At 33.7% G+C, this 15,414-nt stretch overlaps 2 protein-coding genes across 3 annotated transcripts in view; one reads left to right on the top strand and one right to left on the bottom strand.

Annotated features, from left to right (window-relative positions):
* The window catches only part of LOC120424549 (rho GTPase-activating protein conundrum), a 162,671-nt gene that overhangs the window by 61,015 nt on the left and 86,242 nt on the right, over positions 1-15,414 (top strand). The window lies entirely within an intron of this gene.
* On the bottom strand, positions 1,948-2,948 carry LOC120424550 (S-phase kinase-associated protein 1-like). The gene has a single exon (XM_039588716.2). It carries the CDS (start codon positions 2,946-2,948, stop codon positions 2,451-2,453), a length of 498 nt encoding a protein of 165 aa, XP_039444650.1. The 3' UTR covers positions 1,948-2,450.

Below are 15,414 nucleotides of genomic sequence, written 5' to 3'. Positions count from 1 at the left end.
CGTTTTAGGGAGAAAAATTTGTATTTTTTATCTAAAAAAATTCAAAAATCATTCCCCAAAACGAGCTCAAAAATTTCAAAAAAATTTGCAGCCAAAACTAATAAATTCAGCTTATAGGAAATTTTACGGAGATCATTTTGCTTTTTTTAACATTCAATTTATGTCCACGCAAAGCCGAGATATTTGCATTTTAGTGAACAAAAAGTGACGAATTTTCAAAATTCTTGGTATATAAGCGTTTTTAGCATAAAACATTGGCTACTATGATTACAAACGGGAAGGCATATATTTTGGATATTTTTATTTTGCTCGCTCAAAAACGATATTTGTTAATAACATTTCATGAAAAAACAGGGACATTAAACTATAACTTGAAGACCAAGGCGACCAAATTTGAATGACTTTAGTACTATTGTTACGCGCATTTCTGAAAAATACTCGAAAAATGCACTTTTTTCATTCAAGCTCCGCGCGCGAGTTGTAAACCATTTTTGGGAATTTTTTGTTGTATGAAAACATTGTTCCTGACATCCTAATCTATCATTCTAGGGGTGAGCACCGAAGATTTGACAACTTTTCATTTTTTTTTGGGACGGCCTATTCTATAGTCTTTTCCTTGTTAATTTAAATTCACATTTTTCAACAATATGTTTTGCTGGTACACATTTCATTTAACCCTCTAACGCACATGGTTGCACCAGAGCACCACTAATTTTTTACTTCAAATTGATATTTTTCAAAAACAATTTAAATTTCATCCAATTTGTCTAAGTCTGTACAAAATGGCAAGGAAAACCGTACAAAATCTCGATTTTGCTCTGGGCGGGAAGGGGTTAAGTTATTTGTCTCTCGGTTCTCGTCATCTCCTGATTATTGAAATCTCGTAACAAAAAGTACGCAAAATGCTTTTTACATCATTACAGTTAGGCCGTTACAATTTTTTTTGTCACCCCCCTCCAAATCGATCCCAAAACTCAGGGGGCAGAAATTTGTTTTTTCCAAAAACTTCAAAATTTAAAAGGAAATAAAAGTCTAACCAATTGAAAATAATTTGACATGCATTTTCCATCGTTTAAAATCATATTTAGCATGCCTGGGATCGATCAAAAATATTTTAATTTTTTGTGGAATTCCAATGTACAGAACTGCAAAAGGTTTTGAAGTCAAAAGCAACTCCAAAACTCTTTCATGTTATGAGAAATACGAAATTTTGAATTAATCGTGATCCATTTTTTAATTAAATTTACTATTTCTGTAATCTTTGTCCAGAAACATCATTGACAGTTATTGCCTCAAAAATGAAAATTTATCAACCTCTTAGTTTCTAAATTCATAAATGTGCATTAACACACATTGAAAGACGGCATGACGCACATGAAGTCAGTTTTCGAAATATTGCTCAACGAGGAGGTGAGGTGAAAACTATCCATCCATGGGTGACGATCACGGGGGAGGGAGCGTCCGAGTTCGATATCATCGTGTAATGTGGTTCATCGGGATGTCATTCACCTGATGGTTCGCTGACCGCGTCTCTCGAGTGAGTGCCAAACCAAAACCGCACCAAATTACCAAAACCACTTTCTACACACGTTTTCAAACTTACATATACACGAGACGATTCCAAAACACATCGTCTTCATTTGTTGTTGTTGCGTGCTGTCGAAACCAATCGTCACAAATGATGGAACTGCCACTGCCAAACATGGTATCAACTGGTTCGATTGGTTATCCAAGACCGGGTGTCCCGATGTGGTCACAAAGTGGTTAGCGGAGCAATTCTTCTGAAAATCGTAAAACATATTTTCTGAATGTCATTAATTTGGCAGAAAATTTTAGTTTAGAGACCATTATTTGTGTTTGCTTCATGTAATGAATCATGAAAGTTTTCTTCAATTCAAATTTGTTTGATTCTCTGAAGAACAGCTCATAAGTCAGGTAGTTCAAACCGTTGACTTTTCCCTCAAGTAGTGAAAAGCTCACTGTGAGAAGAAGCGTTAATTTGATGAATGAAAGCCCAGAAAGGCAAGACGTGACAACATTGACGAAAGGGTTGGCAGAAGATTTCCCACTTCGGGCGTGTGAATTGATAGTAAAACTTTTCGTGCTTTCATTCATGCTTTCTCTGGGGCGGCGAGGGAGAGCTTTTGTCAATGGCGCGACATTTATGGGATGCGATCGCGTCGCGTAAACACGATCAATTGGCAGAAGAAACATGTTGTTGGGTTTGCTGAACTCCGGCTAGGGTTGTTGATGATCGTGAGAAATAAGTTTTGCGGAAAGGTAGTAATTAAGTGCTTGAAGTCGATACAAATGGTATCATCGCACTTTCTGCACAAGTGGCTGTTTTGAACAGTAAAAGTTATTCATCTTTTGAGTGTTGAATTATTCAATCGGATTAAATTTAAAAACGAAGCAGAATAAAATAAATTCACTTTTATAATTTATTGGTTTCATTTCTCCTCACACCACTCATTCTCCTTCCGAATCTGTTCCTCCTCCGCCGGCGTAAAATCATTCTTAATGTTAAACGTCTTCCGAATCTCCTCCGGGGTTTTCCCCTTGATCATATTGGCCACCGTTTTACAGCTCACATCGAGCAATCCCTTAATATCCAGGTAATTCGCCGCCAAAATGATCTCAAACAACGTTCCCTGGTCCACCTTGAGAAAATCGGCGTCCCACGAGCTGATATCGTCGGTCCGTTTCTCCTTGGTCTCATCCTCGTCGGTGGCCGGAACCGGATCGTCCTTGTGGTAGTTGGCCCACTGGAGCACCTTTCGCAGGATGGCGGAATTTACGTTCGGCAGCGGAATCACGTCCTCCTCGCCGTCACCGCCCTCGATGCCCAGGTCCTCGAGCATGGTTTTGATCGTTCCGGAACACTTGGCGACCTGCAGCTCCGTGTCGAACACCTCACCGTCCGAGGATTGCATTTTGATGATGGGCATCCTGATTTCGATAGTTTTTGTATTTTAAATTTTTAACTGGCTTGTATCACAGAAAAGCAAACGAGTTAACTGATAATCCACAGCATTTGTGAATTTAAATTTATACTTTAAGTAGGTAAAAAAACACCGCAAAGTGTTTCAAAGCCAATTTATACTCTACCTCTACAACAGAAACTAATTTTCGATAAAAAAAAGTTCTACCTACATTTTCAATTTCTTTCAATTCCAAGTCTAACAGATTAAGTTTTTTATGACCTTTTGGAACGTATAACTTTAATTTAATATTTAAAAAATATTTTATTTGTAAGATCAGATAATAATTCACGAATGTTATTTTTTAGTAAGCGAGATAATGATTAAGTTATTTAGGATACACTCAGGAAACGTATTTTTTCCATTTTTGCGTTTTTTTTTTCATAGGCTGTATCTCAGTAAACATTGGCCCAATTGGTTATGCCTTTGAACCAAAATTGTAGGAATTTTCTTTGTTCCCTGCGAAAAAATATTTTCTAAAGATGCAGCATGGTGGCTACTAAAAAAAGTTCAAAATGAAATCTTTTACGAGAAAATTAACCTAAAAGGAACTAGTACTTTAAAACGGTGAAGTGGGTTTCTTTGAAAACCAAAATTTTCGACCATGATTTGGAGAGTTTCGAAGAAATTATAATTTTTCAGAAATTTATAGTTTTGGTCAAATAAATTTCAAGCATCTGTACCATAACTCAAAAGATGACTTTTTTTGCCATCGAAAACGTACATAACAAAAAAAAAGGTGGTATTTTTGGGAAATTGGAATAATCATCTTGTTACCTTAGAAAACGTCATAACAGCCATCGTGACCTTAGACACTTATTTGATTTTTGCTCTGAAACAAATCAAATTTTAATTGTTTTTTGTAAAGACAGTAGAGTTACTTAATTCCCCTTTTTGAATCCCTGACTATTCCCGATTTTCCTGTTTTTTCAGAACCTTAAATGATAAGACTTTATATAAAAAATCAAAAATTTTGAATAACTTCAAAACAATAATTGACAATTCAGTGAAATATAAACTTAACAAACAAATTATAAGAAAAACTTCTGGAATAAATGCTCTTATTACCATTCAAAATGAAAACTTAAACAATATTTTTTTTTAATAAAATTAATAAAAGCTTCACAATTTATAAAATTTCATGGAATATTTGGAAAAAAATACATATCATCAATTGGATTGCGAAAATTATGCATTTCAAATGTGAATTTAAATTTCATTTCGTTGTATTTTTTAATTTTTTTTCTTAATTAAACAAAACGGATGACATTTGTAGTGTCCTAATTAAAAATTTCTTCAATTCTTTGTATCGTTTAGAAAAATATCCTGAAAAATTTAAGAAAAAATGATCTCATTTTATACTTTTTAAAAGTTTTGTCAAACTCAGGTTCGAATTTTTATTTAAATATTCAAGTAATGTGTCAAAATGAATCATTATGTTGTTTCAAGTTTACTGTAATCATTTTATTTTAATAAATTTATGTTGTAAAAAAAATATAAAAATAGGATCATAAAATTTGTTTTAAACATTTATGCCAAATGTCTACGATCCATCCATTATGTATAAGGATTAAGGAATTTAAAGTCTTAAAAAGCCATTTCATTCTTAACTGGATTAAAAAAATAAAATTAAATGTTCAGTTCGGTGCAATAGATTTGAGTATTGTTAGCAATATTTTTCAAACAAGTGCTTAAGATTCTGACTTTTTGACAAAAAATCGAAAATTTCCGACACTATGTGGATATTTTGTGGATTTTGGCGAATTCACGACTTTTTCCCGACTTTCCCAACTTAAGTGGCCACCCTGTAAGCATTTAAAGGACGTGCAGATAAACAATTCAGAGCATTTTTGATTTTAATAATTCGTAAATTGATCGAGAACCGATCGAAAAATGACTTTGTTCACAACTGGTTCTTAGGACATTTGGAAAATTAACCCATAATTTGTATTATTAAAAGTAAAAAAAGACATTTTTAGATTTAAATCATTCTACGATGAATTCTCGTTACCAATAAGTTTTTAAGGCCCAATGAACAACCTAGGATTTAATTAAAAATTGAATAAATCTTCAATATTAGATTCTTTTGACATTTTTCTCTGAGAACAACAAATTTTAAATTTCAAATTTTAAGTGTTATTGAAATAGAATTCAAAAATATCTTCAGATACATACACATTTTCAATCATACAATTTTCTAAGCATATTTGAGAATGTATGAATCAAGTCACCACATTTGTGTAGATTTCAACATAACTGATATTTGTATGAAAAATTAAATTTCTAATGCATTTTGATCAAACTTGGAACCGAAAATTTGTCTTTATTCATAAAACTTTTTTTTTCTGGAAACTTTGTACCATTAATTTAATTTAAAATTATATATGTTTATATTTAAAAACACACAGATTATTTTTTATATTTTTTGTGCTTTTTATGAATGCTTGCGATGAGAAAAGTCTCCTACTTTTTTTCTGTCGTAAACGCAATTTTCATTCCCAACAAAACGGAAATTATCTGTTCCAAAGATCTCGCAGTGCAGCCATCTGTGACAGATTCGTTTTCCTCTCACCCGCTTTTAGGCAGTGTCACATTTCTCCATCTTTCCAGCGCAAATATATTTTGTTACCGGTGAGAATACTGTGAGAGTTTAAAACAAAAACAGAAAAAAACATCAACAAAAGGCGACACACTTTTTCGCTCCACGGTTCCATAATTTGCACCAGACGAGTGAGACCTGCGTTAAACGCACCACTTCTCGCGCGTTAGCATACAGCACATCACGCGCAAAAAGTTTAGCTTTCTTTACCACGAAGAGAACTTACCCGAGAAGAAAACTCCCAGGATTTAATTGCTTCGTTTTTATTATTTCTTCATCCCATCAGCGAGTGTTGCTGCACGAGATTGAGTTACACAAATTGGCGTGCAAGTCTTGCGAGAGCTTAAATTCCACGAAAGCTGGCAACACTGTCTCCTTCAAACTTGGTACAGTCACTTGAGTGGCATGTGAAGCCAATATATTTATGCATGTGAGGAGAAGGAGAAATGCAACCAATTCGAATTGATATTATTATGCTGCACCACCTTGCATTATGTGGGGCTGTTTGTTCCGATTTTTTGGCTCACTGACATGAAAGCTTTCAGCTTTTCCTAGTTCGAGCTCCCAAACTGACAATTAACGGTAATCACCAGTGTTGAGTGCGTGTGTGTGTGTGATTTTATTCATCGCGTGCGTTTATGATTATTAATTTTGTGTTGCTCTCCAGATGGGTAGATAGCATAGGTACTATGGAAAATACCGTTAAACAAAGTGATTGTATGAACTGAACAAAAAATAGGTACAGCTGGATAATTGTACCGGAAATTCGGAGCCCATTTTAAACGATGTATAAATTTCTATTGTTTTCTGTTTTTTATTTGTTTAAAAAAAAGATTGCATACACAGCTAAAAAAGTAGTAATCCAGCACTCAAAAACTCTATTAGTTTATAAGAAACGGGAAATTGTAAATTGATTATTTACTAATGGTAACTAATTGAATTGATGATTATTTTTACATGTTTTCATTTATAAGAGCAAAAAATTATAGTGAAATTTGTAAAACTGATTTAGAAATATCATTGCAAAACAAGTTTGATCTTGTTTAATGATAATATAAAATATTACGGATATTTTCTTTACATTTTTTTTTATTGAAATCAAAACAAGATGTAACAGTCTTGTCCTGCAATGCTTTAATTTTTTTGAACTTTTAAAGCTTAGTAAAAATATTTTTAAAAATATTCTTCTTCTCCTTCAAAAGTATCATTATAATCAAGAAGCAAAAATACATTCTATACAAAATGTTATTCAAAAAGCTCAAAAACAGAACAGAAAACATAAATGAATCAAAAATCCCTGAGACTTATCTTGAATACTTCAAGTTTGAATCTTCCAATTTTTTAGAATTCTGCCTTCAAAATCAAATGGTATTCAAAAAGTGACTACATATAATGAAAATAAGATGTGATTTAGTATGTTTTTTGAACAAAAGCTGATAAAACACTTTTAATGCTCCATATAGCGATCAATGATTTCTATATTTTTTATAACTAATAGAATGATTAATCACTTCTAACAGTTTACTTTAATAATTTCATTCTATATCCTGACCCCTGTAATATCGACTACGTCGACTTTATTATTTGATTATTAAAAATTATGTCATGTGAAAAAATTCTCAGAAATGTTTTAAAAACTATTCACAATATATTTTTAATGCTAACAATATTTTTTTATTCAAATACTTTCAAGTTATTAAATAAATCAAAAGATTAAATATTTGCATAAAACTTAACAAACAGATAGCAAAATTCAGTGAAATTGATATATTTTTTTATGAACAATAATTCTAATCCAACCCTTCACATTTTATGATAACTTGATGATTCCAAATTGTCTATTTATGATTAGAATTGTTGTGTTCCTCATCTAAATTTATAGCATTCATTGATTTGTTAATTCTGTAACAATTTCATTTGAATAATTTTTAAGGATTAATTCTTGTTATTTTTATATTATTATTGATTATTTACCGATCCTCGGTCATAACCTGGTCACAGCACCTAAAAGGACATAATAAAAATATGTTTAGAATTCATTTGAATAATTTTTTGGCTTTAAATTCTATACTTCAAGTGTACTTTAAGTTAATATGTTGCTTTTCAATTAAGTATTAGTTTGAGAAAATTATCAAATTTCACGGTATTTCGCGGAAATTCCCAAATTTCACGAATTTCACACTGTCCGCGGAATTGTCACTAATCTGGGTATAAGGTACCAAAATGTAGTTTACAGTATTAATAATAATATTTTTGGAATTTTTCTTTGAAGAGGTGGGTGATAAAAACGTGAAATAAATTGTATGAGAAAATAATAAAAGAAATTGAGTATATGGAGTTACATGCAGGAATAAAAAAAAAACCGAAAAAATCGTCAAAACGATGTATTTTTACATGTTGCTTATACATTTACTATATAAAATAAATTTAATAATGAAAAATAACTTGTAAAATTTAATTTTGTTGTTATTCGATGTTTTTGAATAAATTATTTCAAAACTCTAGTTTTAAATTTCAAGCTCATTTTTAGATTAAAACAAAAAATCTCATCCTTGATCTGATGAGTTTTTACTGAAAAAAAAAACAATTCGAGAGCGTTGATTGTAATCTAACTTTTTTTTTAATTTTTCATCTAATCTACAAAACGTTTTGAAGTCTTTATTCAACTTTTTAAAAGTTTTTTTAAATTTCAACATCACAGTCATCAGTGTTCAAAATTAACAAACAACGGTATAAGAATTGTTTCAACATTGTTTCTGGAAGCTTCCATTAGTGAAGAAATTGTTATACCTGTAATTTGTCTTACAATATTTTCCGGTAAGACTAAATCAGTTTTGAATGCTTTATGAATATTATTCTCTACCATTGTTAGAAATAAAAACACAATTAATCTTTTAAATTTTAACAGAGATCTTATTAACCCTTACCAAGAGCAACATACCGTTCCAGTCACAACAACAGCTAATTTCAAAATGCCATCCATTTCAAACTTCCTGGAAATCAAGGGACTACTCTACGTGGCTTGTAAAACGGCGTCCAACATGATCAAAACACCGGAGGACATTCAGAAGAGGTTCACCGTCACAAATGATACTGTACCAGCTGACGAAAGGCAGATTCGGGAAGTGAACTAAAAGTGAATAACTATAAGTTGTATATAATCTTAACCATGAGTTGCACAATTAAACTTCTAGATTTTTACTCTGAAAAAAATAAAGCGTTTACCTTTTAACAAGCTTGTTAACCAGTGATTAGTTACAATTGGACACTTTTACCTCCAAGTTTAACACCTTATTTTCTAGACTTTCCAGAAACCGTAGCTGTTGTAGTTACTCAAGGTGCAGCAGCACAATAATTAAGTGTAACTTTTTAACCTTCTCGTTACGCAACGCAACCCTCCCTAAGCTGCTTTGTCACCTCACCTTAACTACACACTTTGCTTTGCTTGCAAATTGCCAGCAAATTTAGTAGGGTCGTTCGTAACAGCCCTGCGGCTGTACTTAACTTTCTCACCTCGCGTGCTCCTTGCCATACTAAGCAGCAGCAGCCACTAAAGTGTTTGGCGTGCTGGCAAAACGTCCTTTTGTTGCACAAAATTAAAAGCATACCCTTTCGGACGTAACGGATTGACGTCAACGAGGTGACATTTTTAAAATTTCTTCCTCGTTTGGGCGATTGGCGGCGAGATATCGCGCTGTGGCGGCGACACCTCGTCAAGACCCAGCGGCGCTGAATGCGGTAGTCGCTTGTACTAAGAGACTTCCGCTGCAAAACCCCTGTCGGCAGATCAGATCGGTAGACCCCGGCAGTGCGTGACTTCCTTGTGAAAAAATGCATTAGATCGGTTATGTGGTGCAGCAGTATCCGTGCAGCTGGGCGGTGGACATGATAGTTTGGTTTTTGTCCTGAATATCTGTCTACTTCCGTGGTTTATTTTTACAAGATTAGGTAGATAAAGGTTAAACAAACGGTTTTCTTTAAATTTGAGGTTATGTTACCTTTGTTCAAAAATTACAAAAAAAAAACTGTTCGTAATCGGTCCAGTTGACGGGTAATGAATAATTTATATGTTACAATATCATTTCGTTAATCCATAAAACTCTGGATCTGAGATTTATTCAGTTCTGGGGAAAAAGTCGTAGTTTTTTTTAAAATATCATCCTTAAATTCAATAAATTACAATAAAATTAAATCGTGTGTATAACATATTGATGAGTTGTACCAATTTTTTAAACGATAGATTTTTTTTAAAGAATAAAGATTTTTAAAAATTGGGTTACTACCATTATCCCTCAAACGCTCGAATAGTAACTTTCATCCTAGAAGGCAGGTATTGTCCCAGAGATATTCTGTTAGAGTACCTCGACCCTCCGTGGGGTGTGGGGTTTTGGTCTATAACATTATTTTTTTCTCAGAACAATGCCAAAAATGATATAAAACTTAAAGGCAACTAATCTACTCTTATCTAATCTAATGTCTTGTGATTAGATTACGCTCCAAGCCCCTTTCTTGTCATTATTAATAATTGCATTACATCCGAGAACACCCGAAAATGTGTTGTAAAAATTAAAGGGGCTGGCCGCATTGTGTTTATCGCAAAGAGGATTCTGAGAACGATTTTTTTTAAGAAATTAGAAGAATAATGAACTAAAAAATATGTAATACATATTCACCTACACTGTTAAATTGTGTTGTGAGATTGTTTTTTTTTTTGTAAAATATTTGAGTTAAGAGTTAAAGAGGTTAAAAAAGTTTTTAAAAAAATCTTAATAAAACTAAATTTCAATAATGCAAAACAACAGCTATCATGCTTTATTAAAATTTAGATTTTTTATATTGTTTTGTTGAGGAAATTAATCTTCAAAAAAAATATTTTTTTTTTGAATACTGGTGTACAAGCAAAATCGTAATAACGCAAAGTTTCTGTATGCCCATAAATGCGTATTATTGTGCCATGTGATATTTGCCAAATTATGAGTAAGTCAGATCGAAATAATTCTTTGAAGATATAGATTAAAAAAAAAAACAAACAAGCATAATTGTGTTACATGGAAACATAAATGAAATTCAGAGACGATGACCCTAAATAATAAACAAAAAATGTATGAACAAATGCTTTTATAAACTTCTGTTAAGCTTCGAAATGTACATAAGATAAACAATTGTGAACAGTTTAGTTGAAGAATGTATTTTTTTTTGCATATTTAACCTTTATATATTTAATTAAATATACTGTACAATAAGCGAAATTGAAATTCTCGAAATTAATATTTTTTCATTGTATGGAAATATAATCTAAGAAGGCAAACAAATTCTAAATATTTTCCATTTAACTAACATAATTTTATATTTCTATCCATATCTTTGCATAAATTCAGACCCGTAGCCAGGGGGTGGGCTTCGGGCTCAAGCCCCCCCTCCCCCCCCCCTCCCCCCGAAATTTTTGAAGACATATGGGAGAGAGGGAAGAAGAAGAAAAGAAGAAGAAAATTTCTTCTTCCATCCTATTGAAGAATTTTTTTTTTTCAATAAATGGAGCATCAAGAAAGGCAAAATTTAGCGTGCTAAATAATTCAAAAAAGTTTCAAATATTTTTTAAGTAGTCGCTAAATGAAAATCTAGCGCATACGATTCTGTAAAAAAGAAGAAACCTAAAATTTAAATCAATCTACAAGCCAAGGTGCAACAAAAAATCCAGATGGCCATATGAATTAAACCGTGTAATGTGCAGCTTTCAAGCTGAACTACAACTAAAGCCAACGTTGTTGTTGTTGTTTAGTTTGGCGCGTTTAATTATCTTCACTTTTGCTCGCGATTCGATTTTCGATTTCGCCTAATTCCTCCACCAACCACCCAGTGACCCCTCCTGTCCGGTTTAATGAGATCTGCAGCCATCAGGGTTGGCAGGGTGCAAGTTTAACCCTAAACTTATTTTGCCTTTCTTACTAAAGAAAGGTATAGGGTTTGCTTTTGGCTCCGACGCCAAATCAAGCTTCGTTCCCAAATCATTTCTCGAGAAATATTCATTCCAAAAATCTGCAAAAAATCATGGACGATCGATTTTTGACGCCCGATCGATTGACAATGTCAGAATTGGTCTACCTCCAATATCCGAATTTTGGCACTTAATTTACTGTAGAGCACGCGTGACGTCCGTGTGTGGTAAAAAAGTGCTCAATTTTGTGGTAGGGGGTTTCTCAGAGCCCACATTATGGATTTAAGCTCTCTAGGGCGCATTTGAAAGGGGATGTGCTGAACCTGAACCAGTTCCATACCAAATTTGAATTTATCCATTTTTTATGGGGACTCGGACTGTGTTTTCACCAAATCAGGCGGTTTTCAAATGAAAATTCGGTCGAAAATTGAAGTATTGAAATCGTTTATTTATCTAAAAAATTGCATTTTTCCAGCCCTTCATCCTCCCAAATTTTCATCCATGTCGGTAATGTGGTTCTTGATTTACAACTTGTGGACTAATTCACTGTGAGGGGGAAAAACCCCTAAAAAAGGTAAAAGCCAATTTTCACCAAATGCCAAAACTATTCCTTTGGCATTTTATCTAATTTTTTTTCTCCACATCATAATCTAGACCATACTCGATGTTCTGAAACAAATTTGACCTCATTCGGATTTACCGTTCAGATTTTAGAAAATTTCCATTTTTGCCTTTCTTACTAAAGAAAGGTATAGGGTTTGCTTTTGGCTCCGACGCCAAATCAAGCTTCGTTCCCAAATCATTTCTCGAGAAATATTCATTCCAAAAATCTGCAAAAAATCATGGACGATCGATCTTCGTCGCTTCGTCGACAAGTTGTCAAGTTGAGCTTCACATGCTGGCGCGTGATGCTGGCGCGTATAGAGTTTTGATACTAGATTACCCCCTTTTAGTGCAAGTTGCTTTATCGATTGCTCGTTCATCACACATCGCCTATCATTATGTTCTATGCTTAGCTTCAGTGAACGCAAACTAGACGCAAGCAGCTATCTGTTCTGAAGCCTCATGCTCATAGAGTTATCTAAGCCCGCTGTCACGCACACTAGCACACCATTTGTTTTGCTGGCGGGTACAAAATTTAACCTCAATCTTTTTCGTGTACGTATACGCAATACATGCGCACGTAGATTACTCTATTCTTTTGCCTTTCTTTTTTGTTTTGCTCATTCTCTGATCGAACTCTGAGCGAACGAATTTCTGGGAAGCGTCCAAGCTTCCCATGTGCCAGTGACAACGCTCATCGCGGGTTTGGTTTTCTAGCTTCGGTACTAGCCTTTTTGTGTATTAGTATTTTTGTTCATCGTACCAGCGCACCAAGGTGGTTTATTCGGTACGTTTGCGTTTGTCGTAGTGAAGTCCCACCAAGCGCTCAGTCGTTGTATGCTTCCCAATCCCAAAAACGCCTAAATGCATACTACATAGTTTTCTGGCTTGCTTATTGAAAGCTCACAATTTTGCCTAACGCCTAAATGACAGTTTAGTGAATTACAGTAGGCGTTTCAAAGCTTTCAAGAACATTTATGCGGCTTTACCGTTACATCGTTGTTTACAACACGGCAAATTCTCGGGTGTTGAAACACTTTCTGCCAGTCATTTTGTAACCACTTTAACGCATTGGAGCAAGACGGAATTATTTTGTTTTCTCGTTAATTTTTAATATTTTGAAAAGTGCAAAAAAACACTCAGAGAATACGAACAATTTAGCGATATGCAGAAAACATTACGAACATCGCAAATTGTGAGCTAATTCTCTGTCTCAAAAACAATGTGTTCTGATTTAAAAAAATCGAAAATGCTTGTGTGCGAGCACAGCTTACAACCGGCCATGGCAAATGGGGCATAAACCAGCGCTTTTCAGTTATATGAAAAAATATGGTTGAGTTTCGAATTGTATTATGAATGGACCATTTTTTATTTTTCTATTTTTTTGAAAAAAAAAAAAAATCAACTGCCGTTAATTTCTTTTTGTAAGAAAGGCTCTATCTCACCCCAGGTGGGATTAAATCGGGTTTTTTTTATAAATGTTTTCGAATAAACTCAAATAAATTAAACATTGCTGTTGCTGAACTCAAATAATTTCTAGTAAAACTATGATTTGAAGATTTTTCGGAAGCAGATCTTAACACAAGTCAGCGTGGTGAGGGTTAACATTCAAGATGCAAACCATTGCAAGACCACTGGAGAGTTTAATGAAGCGTGCAGAGATCTTGGGGCGCACACAGATCCTAACCGCCATGAACTGTTATGATGTGTATTTGAGTTCGCCTGAATGCCGCAAGAGTGTCCAACTTAATTGAAACTGTTGTGAAATGAGGGCCGCCAATTTCAATACTGTGGCTCTCGCTGCGTTTGCTTGATTACAAAAAGTGATGCACTTCTGAAGGCCGCGACAAATGGTGAAACCGTTTAAGTGGCGTGAACTTTAAAAAAGCTCAGAAAGCGTTTGAAATCGTTCTTAAGGTTTGCGGTTCAAGGTCACTAAGCAAGTATAGCTTAGTCAGCTTGTCAATAAAAACAAAATTAATCCAATGATTAATAAAAATTCATGGGGTTGGTGCCTTCCTCACTATTTACCAACAATTGGTGATTCGATGGGATTGGACACACATTTCATCTAGTTTTTCTAAAGATCCGCCAAATCTTCAATGTTTTAGACTTGTTGGAAAGGTTTTTCGAATACCTAACCAACGGTGGGTCGGATAATGGACCCGGACATAGTTTAAATACATTTAAGTGAGATCCGGCTACAAAAAAGTGCATAAATTTTCCTCTAACTATCCCCCACCTATTAGCTATTTCGAAGGTTATTTTGTAACTTTTTTTCCTTCAGTAGATTCATTCGATTCATTCGAACTTTGAACTAATTAGCTGTTGAAAGGTAGTCCACATCTCAGCTTAGGATAGTAACTTCACAATAGTAATGCTTAAACAACGAAATAAATGAAATGAATTGAAAAGTGCATAAATATCACTTATGTGGTCATTACTTGAGACAGTGTTGCCAGATATTCAAGGTTTAGGACTCGTTGGAAAGCTCTTTCGATTATCTAACCAACCATGATGAAACCTGTAAGTTTAAAAATGTTACTAGGGAACGGTGGGTCGGATGATGGATCCGGACATAATTTGAATTCATTTAAGTAAGATCCGGACTTAAAAAAGTACAAAAATATCACTTAAGTGGCCATAATACGAGACAGAGTTACCAGATTCTCAATGTTTTGGACTCGTTGGAAAGGTCTTTCGATTACCTTATCAACGATGTATAACATGAGGGTATTTGAGTCGATTTTCGGTCACTTATCTAACTTCTGGATAAATAAAAAAACACATTTTTATACATAACTTAACATAACTACATAACATAACTCGATAAGTAGTTCAATACTTATCGAAAATTTATAAAAATCAATCAACCGATTTTCGTTATATTTTTGGTAATTTTGACAGATGGTTTACTGATCTCAATTTGCCGATTTTTCAACTACCAAATTTGGTTAAAAAAAATCTTATTGTGTATCGTGAAAATCATTTGAAAACCCCTCAATCTTGAAAGATTATCACTAAAGCAGTAAAATTCACCCAATCCAGCAAAAAAAAAGCACAGAAAAAAGGTTGGAACTTCAAAATAAATTAAAATCACTAAAATCAACTCATCTATTGTTGGAATCACCATGGCTTTTCATGTATTCACCAGTTTGTACAAAAAAGCCAATGCAAATTGTTGTTTTTCCCCCACCATAATTTATTTTCCAAAGATTCATGTGAGAAAAATAACTTTAAGAAAGAAATTTACAAACGATGTAAACAGAAAAAATGATGATGATATTCAGCAAGGG

Source organism: Culex pipiens, chromosome 2 (genome assembly GCF_016801865.2).
Source record: "Culex pipiens pallens isolate TS chromosome 2, TS_CPP_V2, whole genome shotgun sequence".
Classification (NCBI taxonomy): domain Eukaryota; kingdom Metazoa; phylum Arthropoda; class Insecta; order Diptera; family Culicidae; genus Culex; species Culex pipiens.
The sequence above is the reverse complement of the archived record's forward strand: the minus strand, read 5'-3'. Positions and strand labels throughout refer to the sequence as shown.

Excerpts from the sequence above, each read along its gene's own strand:
- LOC120424550 (XM_039588716.2), bottom strand. The coding sequence starts at position 2,948 with ATGCCCATCATCAAAATGCAATCCTCGGACGGTGAGGTGTTCGACACG.